The sequence below is a fragment of the Cyphomyrmex costatus genome, unplaced genomic scaffold, assembly GCF_001594065.2.
Source record: "Cyphomyrmex costatus isolate MS0001 unplaced genomic scaffold, Ccosl1.0 scaffold2014, whole genome shotgun sequence".
Taxonomy (NCBI): Eukaryota; Metazoa; Arthropoda; class Insecta; order Hymenoptera; family Formicidae; genus Cyphomyrmex; species Cyphomyrmex costatus.
Window position 1 is genome coordinate 16,694 of NW_017276056.1, and position 10,884 is coordinate 27,577.

A 10,884-nucleotide genomic window follows, 5' to 3' on the forward strand; every position below is an offset into this window, starting at 1 on the left:
TATATTTGTATGTGTATTAACAGGGTAAACAGGTTGATAGGGTCACATGCACACTTTGATCCGTATTCAGAACGCGTTTTTATTGGTAAAAGCGCGCTTTTATATCTGAAATTTTATTATATAATATGTGTAACGTAAACTATAGCATGTTAGAGAGCTAATCGTTGTAAGCGCGTTCTGAATACGGGCCTTTATGTGTCGGTTTTTATATAACGATATGAATTATAAAATTAATATGGTTATATCTTTTCATACGATTTCCCTGCAGTGTCACTTTATAATTATAATTGAAACTATACTATATTTGTTCTGTAAACTGTTTTATATGGATGGGTCCTTTCGAGGATATTTAAATTGGAAACGCAATGGAAAGCACAAACAATACGAACAGAAAATAAGGCCGGTATTCATAGTCAAGAAGTAATGTCTTAAGTAAAGTCTTAAGATGTCACGAACCAAAGGGCTACGTTCGCGTCTTAAGACATTACTTCTGAATATGAATACCGGCCTAAGACCATATTTGCAACCATCAGGAAGCGTGCATTATAGTGCACATGATTTCTGATTGGTTGAAATACTTGTAAATATTTATTGAGCTTTTTATTATATTTCCAGCTTTAAACTATGCGCACACGAGGACACAAATTCTTTATTACACTAATTTTATTAAGTTCAACGTAATAATTTGATGTTTTTAGATTTCCTTTGATTGTGGACATGCACTACATATCAGGTTCAAACAGGAATTATAATATGATGTCTGTTACTTCTCAGCAGTCCATCTTTATGAATTATGTTTCCTATATTTACTTTTGTATCATTAATAAAATAAATGTAAATAAAGTTGTAAAATATGTATCTCCTGTATTTTTGTGAAATTATACGAATAAATTATAAACATAGTTACAATGATTACAATGTGATAAATTTACATAGTTTATATAATGTGATAAATTTAATTTTTGATAATTCCTCTTTATTGCCTTTAATAATTCTTTTCTTATTATTTAATAATGTAAGAACGTTGAAAATTATAAAAATAAAAAAATATACGGTTGGTACATTTTGAGGACATATGATAACAAATTAAAACTGGTTACATAATACAATTACTTTTGATTTTCTTGCAGATTATATGTATTTTTATTAATTATTTTTAATGTAATAAATATTGAATTCTTAGTGTCTTCAAAATGTACCAAACGCAAAACAGTATTCAAATGTATTTGGTCTATTTTGAGGACATTCATTTGACACAACTTATGTCCTCAAATGTGACCAACCATAAAGCGAGTAATTTTGAAGACAGTCCTTAAAATATACCATATACCAAAAAAATTTTGAAGACTGTCCTCGAAAGTGCGAAAAGTCCTCAAAATGTACCATCTGTATCAAAAAATGTCCCCGAAATGTACCAAAGCCATATATATATATACATATTATTAAGATATTATAAATATTATATTATATTGTTAAGTGTGAATGGTCGTATGAAAAGATATAACCATATTAATTTTATAATTCATATCGTTATATAAAAACCGACACATAAAGGCCCGTATTCAGAACGCTCTTACAACGATTAGCTCTCTAACATGCTATATGATGTTGTGGAGTATGAAAATACTATGCATCACATATTTTAACCACACCGGATATTCGATATTTGTATATCCGATAGTCCGCAGTCTGTAAAGTGGGACGGGAAAATGTGTTGCATATTTTTAATAAAAAAAATAGCGAAAAATAATTGTAACTTTTATAGCAATATTTAAAAAATGTATAAAACATATATATTTATTAAATAAATATTAATAAAAATAGAAGAATTTTTAATATTAGTCAACACCTTTATTAATATAAATACAAATTGTGTTAAGAGAGTTTCAGAGCAATGTGTTAACTAATGTTATTAACATTATTTAAGATTGCATTATTTTAGATGGAGAAACAGTATATTTCTCTATCTTAAATAATGCAAACTTAAATAATGTTAATAACATTAGTTAACACATCGCTCAGGAACTTAGAACTGGTTATATTCATATGGATATGCGCGTATAGGTTATAATATCCCCACTACTGGTCACGTGACCTTTTTAATTCCAATTTTGGTGCCACAGAGCCAGGTGGCGCTAGGGAATCTGTTGCCCTCTCTTCCAAGATAGGAGTTTGTCCTCCCTGGTAACCCCTGCCGTTTTATTAGTACGACTTGACCGATCTTCAATTGATCCCCCTTGCTAATCTTCCATTTGGAACGCGCTTGTAAGGTGTGGAGGTATTCTGAACTCCACCGTCGCCAGAAATGTTGCCTCAATTGTTCTACGCGTTGCCAACGAACGAGCCTATTTTCGCTTATGTCGCTCAAATCGTGGCAAGGAAAACTGTCTACGGTAGTGCCGATTAGAAAATGTCCGGGGCTCAAATAAGCGAGGTCATTGGGGTCTTCGCTCAATGGAGCGATGGGCCGTGAATTTAATATCGCTTCTATATCGCATAAAATAGTCTGCATCTCTTCGAAAGTTAGGTGAGCATTGCCGATTATACGATATAAGTGGAATTTTGCAGACTTTATCGCGGCTTCCCAGAGTCCTCCACAATGTGGAGAGTTGGGTGGTATGAAGTTCCATGTTATTCGCTGTTCGCGCAAAAATAACTGGATTTCATTTTGTATGCACTCTTTTTCAAGAAAATTAGAGAATTCGCGCAAACGATGACGGGAACCTACGAAAGTAGTGCCATTGTCTGACCACATGTGGGAAGGCTTTCCTCTGCGCGATATAAACCTTTTGAAGGCTGCTAAAAACGTGTCGGTGGTTAAATCACTGACTAGTTCTATGTGTACCGCTTTGGTAGCGAAGCATACGAACATGGCGATGTATGCTTTGTGAGTATGCGCGTTTCTACGTTTTCCCTCTCGCAGAGTTAACGGACCGGCGTAATCCACGCCGCAATACGAGAATGGTCGGGAAACAGTGATGCGACTAGGGGGTAAGGAGCTCATAATGCTTTCTGAATGAACAGGCTTAACCTTAAAACATTTAACGCACTTTAAAATGATTTTTCGTGTTAGAGATCGCAATGCTAAAGGCCAAAATTGCTGTCGGACGGCGGCCATCGTAGCCTGGGTGCCGGCATGTAAGCTACGTACATGCGCTTGCGTGATGATTCGTCTTGATAGTTCGTGATTTTTCGGTAGCAGCACCGGGTGACGCGCGTCCTGTGTTAGATTTGAATGTTTTAATCGACCTCCAACTTTAATTAATCCATCGTCGAGAAATGGATTGAGTGTCAAAATCCCACTGGATGTACTGAGGCTCTTGTTGCTGCTCAAGGCCTTGTACTCCTCGGGAAATGAAAGCTGTTGCACAACCTTGCACATTAGTTGCAATGCTGCCGCGGTTTCTTCGTGAGAGACAAAATGTGTTGTTATGCCCGCAGGTCTTCGTAAGAACCTCAAGCAATATGCCACAACACGACAGGCTCTGTCAAGGTTTGAATGATTGTTGAGTATGTCTTCTATGACACTGGTGTCAACGACTGTAATGTTAACGTATATTTTTCGAAGTTCGGAGGTGTCCTCCTGACGTAGAAATTTATTGGCGGGCCAGAAATTCTCATTGTGTTGCAGAAAGTCGGGACCCTTCCACCAAGTGGTTGCATGAATTAAATCGCTTGGATTTGAACCTCGTGAAAGTAAGTCGGCTGGATTTTGACCGGACGGTACGTGTCGCCAATCCGTCGCTTGAGTCAACCGTTGTATTTCTCCTATGCGGTTTGCGACGAAAACTGAAAACATGCGTGATTCTGAGGATATCCAGCTCAATGTAATTGTTGAATCCGACCATAGATACACCTTGATGTCAGACGTATCTATTGACAATCGAACCTTGTCCATCAGCCGTGCCAGTAGAAGCGCTGCAGATAGTTCCAGCCTTGGCAATGATACAGCCTTCAACGGCGCAATTCTTGATTTGGAGCAAAGAAGTTCTGAACGATACTTGTTCGCATCGAGCTCAGTCCGTATGTACACGCAGGCTCCATATGCATTTTGACTGGCATTACAGAAGCCATGTATTTGTATATGTTGACGTTCAATGCTGTATTTGACACGTCTGGGAATCGCTAGTCGGTTGAGCTCCGTCAACTGCGATTTGAAGATGATCCATCGTACGTGTAAGTTCTGAGGAATTGACTCGTCCCAATCGATGCCTGCTCGCCAGAGATCTTGCAGTATTAACTTGGCGATGACGATGGTCGGACAAAGTAAGCCTAACGGATCGTATAATTTGGAAACGTCCGATAGAATTTTCCGTTTTGAAATGCGTCATGTGACATGACATGGTCGTATGAAAAATGTAACGTGTCTGTGTTGGCGTTCCATTTGATCCCCAAGATGTGAGCGCTTTCGTCGTCGTCGATGACAACGGGTTTGTCATTTCTATTGGGTGTTGCGTCCAGCAATTCTGGGGTGTTGGAAGCCCATTTTCCAAGCTCAAATGCGCCTAGCCTCAGTAGTTCGATCGCTTCATCTCGAAGAGTCTCCGCTTCTTGGATGGTGTCTGCACCGGTTAGTAGATCGTCGATATAGAAGTCGCGCCTTATACACGCTGATCTAATGGGAAACGTGGATGAATGATGATCGGCTAGATGTTTAATTCACCTGGTTGTGAGAAAAGAAGCCGATGACGTGCCATAGGTCACTGTCATCAGTTCGTATGTCTTGATGTCCGCCTTGGAGTCGCTGCGCCACAAAATTCTTTGAAGAGATGTTTGCAAAGGGTGTATAAGCATCTGTCGGTACATTTTTATGATGTCTGCGATCAAAGCGTGAACAAAGGTGCGGAATCGCATCACGATTGACATCAAATCTTGCTGCACCACTGGGCCGACTCTCAAGACGTCGTTTAATGATAATCCTGTGTCGCTCTTACTTGAAGCGTCGAAAACGACACGAATCTTGGATGACTGTTTAGCGCCCTTGAAGACGCCATGATGAGGCAAGTAGAAAGTGCTGTATCCTCAAGTGGAGACACGCTGACTTCCTTCATGTGTCCTATAGCGTTTTCCACTGGGAAAACTGGTGCAGCACTAGCGCCGTGCTAGGTTTATATGAAAACTGCATTAGTGCAGTAATAGTGCAGACTCAGAGGAACACATTCGATACTGGCTGTATCACTGTACACTTCGAACATAACCTTAAAAAATGAATCCAGAAAGCAAATTACACTTTCGATTAAACGAAGAAGTTTTCTATTTTGATACGGAATGCATGGAAAGTTGTGATGCGAAATTAATGCAAGGTAATAATAATAATAATTTTTCAATATTGGCATTTTTCTTTTTATCGTACTTTTAATAAAATATTTCCAATAAAGAGTTTAAATAATTTTATTGTATATATTTTAAATAAGAATTTATGTTTGGATATTTATTTTTAGATAATAATCAATATGCAGTTAAATATATAATAAACCTAATAAACAATGGGACCATAATTCTGCAAGAGCCATTAAAAACTATCTACAGAATTCGAAATAATGAACATATTATCATATATAAAGCAGATAAAGAGGAATTTCAGAGTCAATTTCAGTCAGAACTAGAAGAATTTGAGGAAGATATTGCAATTGTAGATGAGAAAAAGCGTTCAGAATGGGGCGAACAAGATACTGAAATATTATTAGAGAAATATGAAATATATATGAAAATGGTAGGACCAATGAAAAAGTTCAAAAATAAAAAAGTAATGTGGGAAAAAATAGCTACGGATATTGAAGATAATATTGGCCAAAAATACACTTCTGTTCAAGTAGAAAATCGCTTTAAAACATTATTAAAAAGAAAAAAGGACGCAATTGAACATAATAAACGTTCTGGCAATGAAAGAACAGATGTTCCATATGAAGAGCAACTAGAAAAAATTGCTTCTCTAGATGATAGTATTAAGCCGGAGATATTAATGAGCATTCATAACACAAGAATACTAAAAAATCATAATGCATCCAGCAGCTTACAGCCTAGTCCTTTGTCAAAAAAAGTAAAAATAATGCCAGAGAATAAAATTGTTGCACCTTCCCTAAAAAGTAACAATGGAGAAGAAATATGTTCCTCAAAAGGAGTGAAAATGATGCCAGAGAATAAAATTTTTGCAGTTTCCCTAAAAAGAAGTAATGAAAAGGAAGCAAAAGAAAATAAAAAAAAATCAATTCAAGAAACTTTATTAGAATTACATCGATCAAAAGAAGAAAGCAAGGAACGACGTCACTAAGAAAAATTACAATTAATTAAAGAACTTTTTAAGAAAGATATGTAACGTGTTCCTATTTTTTTAAAGTTTATCAGCTCTTTTTGTACAAAGATTTAAGTATAGAACATTAGATGTAATATGTATATTTTTTTTAAGCTCACACAAAAAGTTTATTTTTGTTTCCAATTACACAAAAAAATTATCTTTGTTACAAATTAAATACTAAAGACTTATTATCTTCATTCTAATAAGTGATTAAGAGTTACTTTTATTTTGTTATGAATGAAGAATATTTCTTGAAATACTTTTATTGAAATACTTTTATTTTGTTATATTATAAATACAGCACAAATTATTTGCGTATTTATACTTTGTTTTTTAGTTTTTATTATAATTTATTTCAGTGTAACCTATTGTGCAATATTTATATATTGCAAAGGCGTTCCTTCATGATATTTTTTCTTTATGGTAAAATATTTTTAATTAAAAATAAAAGAATACACACACACACACACATATATTTATTTATGATTTCTACCTTATATATTGTTACAATAACTTATTTACTTATTAATAGTGTCATTATTCAAATAAGAACAGGCTATCCTTTATGGTATTTCTTTTAGCTTCTCCTGCTGCTCGGGATTGGATATCATTCTCCTTCTCTAATTATCAATTGATATTTGCTTCTTGAATATAGTCTTTATCACTAATTAAATCATTCATGTCTATACATAAATTATGTAGAACGCAAAGTGCAAGAATGTATCTACTAATTTTTTCTATTTTACGCATATCTAATTTTAAAAGTTGACGGAAACGACCTTTGAAAATACCAAAAGTGTTTTCAATTTTTACTCGGGTTGCACAGAATTTCTTATTATAATTATTTTGACTACAATTTAAAGTTGTTGTTTCCTTATATGGTACAAGTAACCATGGTCTAATAGCATATGCTCCGTCACCAAGAATATGATACTTTTTCTCACAAATATATGGAAGCTTCTCTTTTATGTCAGAAAGTGTAAAAACTCGAGCATTATGTATTTTTCCAGGAATTCCAGTAAACACATCTAAAAACCTGACCTACAGTTTAACGCCGAATCCGAACGGCGCTGATGATCATAGATCTTTTGATCACCAGATGGAGCCATTTTTTGGCTCATTAAACGCGAAAAATCGCGTTTGGGCGCACGTGGGATTGAACTCGGGTCTACAAATCGCGAGTCAATCGCACAGAGCGGTGAACCACTCGACGCCACAAAAAAAAATTATACATAATTATATATAAAATATGTCCAAATACATATGTTCAGATTTTATACAATTTTATATAATCATATATAATCTCCTGAACATCCTCGATTATTAATTAATTTTTTTATATAACAGTTTCTTATAACAATAATATTTTTAGTTTTTGTATAAAATCATTGAACTAATGATTTTGAACATTGAAATATTAATGCTAGCTATTTTACTAGATACGCAAAAACTAAAAATATTATTGTTATTAATTAAAATAATTTAATATCATACCTTAACGATCATATTTGAAAGCGCAGATACATAACCTCAATGGCTGCGTTCAGCAGAAAAAGTAGCTTTGCAACTGTTGTAAAATTCTTGAATATGATTGGCTTATACTTAGATCTAATGAGGAAATAAGGGCAAGATCAATCATATTAAAGAATTTTACAACAGTTACAAAGCTGCTTTCTCTACTGAACGCAGCCATTTACAACTTGCACTGGTCTCCACTGACTTCAAAGACAGTGGAGCAAAAGTTGAACTCAGTGCAAGTTTTTTGCACCAGTTTTGTCAGTGGAACATTAAACACTGAACTGATTTTCACAGTGGAACAACAAAATTGCACTCAGTGCGCACCAGTGTTGCACCAGTTTTCCCAGTGGAAAACGCTACTAGTTTCAAATATTCGTCCATGAAGTGGACATATTGGTCCCTTAAGTTGGGATCTCGTATGAACCGACGCTCTGTTCCTTGTAAGCGTCGCAATGCGATGTCCCTTGTGCTGCCAAGGTTGCCGATTAATTCTTCCTTGATTGGAAGTTTTACTATGTATCTGCCCTGTTCGTTCTGGCCAACGTTAGCTTCGAAATGCTCCTCGCAGTAAGCATCGTCCTTGTTGTTCACGAATTGATTGCCGAGATGTTCAATTTGCCAGAACCGTGTTAGTTGATCGTGCAGTTGAGCATTGGATATGACTGTGGTGAATACTCGCACGTTTTCTGCAGGCGCCGCTGTGATGCTGCGACGTCCAGCCAGAATTCATCCTAATGTTGTTTTTTGCAGAGTTGGATAGCTGTGAGTGGCCTCGATTTGTCCTATGCAAAGTACTCCCAAAATATTTCTGCTCCGATCAAAATGTCGACCTTGGAGGAAACGTTGAAATGGGGGTCCGCTAGCTTGAGATTTCGAGGAATGTTGTAGTCTCCACGCCTTGAAGTAGTCAGTGGAAGCTTCTCGTTTATCCGCTCTGTTACTATGCAGTCTATCGTCCTACAATAAGAATTTAATCTGGCTTATACTTTAATTGCAGTGTTACCTTGGTCGCCTTGATGAGGTACTGTTGACACCAGATACTGTGACGTTTAGCGGGCGTAGCTGTAAACCAAGAGTTGCGGCGAGTTGTCTAGAAATGAAACTTGCTTGAGATCCAGAATCTAGCAAAGCTCGACATGAATGTGATATGCCATCGGAGGCAACGACATTGACCACAGCTGTGGAAAGCATGATGTGATCTTTGCCTTGAATGTTCGACGAATGTGTCGTCACGGCTGTCGTGGAATTTTGTATGCTTGATTCCCCTGTGCCGGAAGTGCCGGAGTGATCCTCCGCCGAGCTGGTGCTCGTATGCAACAACGTATTGTGTTTGACGTTGCAAATTTTGCAACCTCTAGATGTGCATTTGTCCAATGAATGCATCGGAGAGCGGAGACAGTTGACACAAAGTTTACGATTGCGTACCTCTACCGCCCTTTGCTTGATTGGCAGTGCCAAAAACTCCTTGCAGTAATACATGGGATGCTCGCCCTTGCAACAGTTGCACTTGGATTTGACTGTTGCTGCACATGTGGATTGTCGTTTTGCGTTGGTTTGTGAATTTTTGTTAGTGTCCTTGGAAGCGAGACTGATCTTGTTTGTGGTCTCTAACACCAAACAATGTTGAGAAATAAAATCGTTAAATTGTTTAAATGTGGGAGTTTCAGTACCTGTTAAAGAGGACTGCCATTCTCGTAATGTACGTGGATCGAATTTTGAGGTTAGAATGTATACTAACAGATCGTCCCAGTGCGCCGTGGGACATTTAACTGCCTTGAGAGCTTGTACATGTCGGATTGCCCCGTCCGCAAGATTCGACGCAGCTCGGTTGAATCTTCCTTGGTGAGCGAGGGTAAATCTAATATTGCTTTAATGTGTGTGTGAACGATCATTCGTCTGTTATCATAACGTTCCTTTAAAATATCCCATGCTATTTGATAATTTGCGGCGGAAATTTCCAATGCACTGATTACGCCACTCGCGTCACCGGTAAGTGTAGACTTTAAGTATTGTAATTTTTGTACGTCACTGATTGACGCGTTTGAATGTGTAATTGAATTGAATGAATCGTAGAATGGGAACCATTCATCGTATTTGCCGGAAAACGTTGGATGATTCAACTTGGGCAATCTGACACTGCAATGATTTTCCGATCAACTGAATGCGCTCGACGTAGACGGTGATATCGGTTGTGTCGGTTACGCCCGCGGAGCTGATGATGGATTAAGAAGTTCGCGAATTCTTGCGCAAAGCGAATAATACGCTTCCTCGAAGCCGATCCGATCATTGCCCTCATTTTCGTCAAGTAATTCTATCTCCGCTTGTATTGCGTTATATTGTGACCAATATTCGTCTAACTTGATTCTACGTTCCTCAAGCTGAGCAGCAATAGCCGGAGTGGCAAAAGAAATCGCGTCGATGTATGTGTGAATCCGCGTGCACGCGTCTTTGACGATCGCTCTATGCTTTTTGAGCACACTGATATCTTGCGCAGACGTCATCGTGAGCTAACCTGCTTGAAACAGACGTAACAAAGAACTTCGTTGGCACTACCGCGAACAGTTTTCCTTACCGGTACTGCGCAGCCGCGCTTTTGTTGACGACTTCCGGTGGCGACCTCCTTGTGGAAACGGCCTTGAATGTGCTGTCCTCGGCGTGCCTCTGAATGACGGTGGCAACTGACGATGAGAATGAAGCTCGTAGTCCGTAGCTCTGACACCTTGTGGTTATGAGCCGCGCTCGAGCGTTAGGATGAGTAGTGGATGGCGAGGGGTTTCGTCTCTCGGAGACGGAATGCCTTCCCTTGTACGAAGTTCCGCCGTTGTTGACGGGATTCCTTCCTACTTTCCTTCGAATGAAGTTCCGCCGTTGTCGGCGGGATACCTTCCTTCCTTCGACGTGGAATCCTTGCTTGTGGATGACGGGATACCTTCCCTCCTTGGCGATGGAAGTTCCGCTTATTGATGATCGTATCTCCAGTGAACGCGGATGACTTAGAGCATCCGGCTCGAAGGATCAAAAACACGATGTTGAGTAAACGGTGAATGAGACGCCACGAGCTTGTGTCCGTC

At 38.0% G+C, this 10,884-nt stretch overlaps 1 protein-coding gene across 1 annotated transcript; it reads right to left on the minus strand.

The window, feature by feature from the left end:
* Positions 1 to 2,086: 2,086 nt before the first annotated feature.
* Positions 2,087 to 10,314, minus strand: LOC108773282 (uncharacterized). The gene is made up of 9 exons (XM_018539042.1): positions 10,076 to 10,314; positions 9,552 to 9,949; positions 8,817 to 9,483; positions 8,609 to 8,770; positions 8,138 to 8,519; positions 4,935 to 5,102; positions 4,664 to 4,794; positions 4,342 to 4,615; positions 2,087 to 4,147 (listed from the first exon to the last, which is right to left on the minus strand). The coding sequence occupies exons 1-9, from the start codon at positions 10,312 to 10,314 to the stop codon at positions 2,087 to 2,089; spliced, it is 4,482 nt and encodes a 1,493-aa protein (XP_018394544.1).
* Between the last annotated feature and the right edge of the window lie 570 nt (positions 10,315 to 10,884).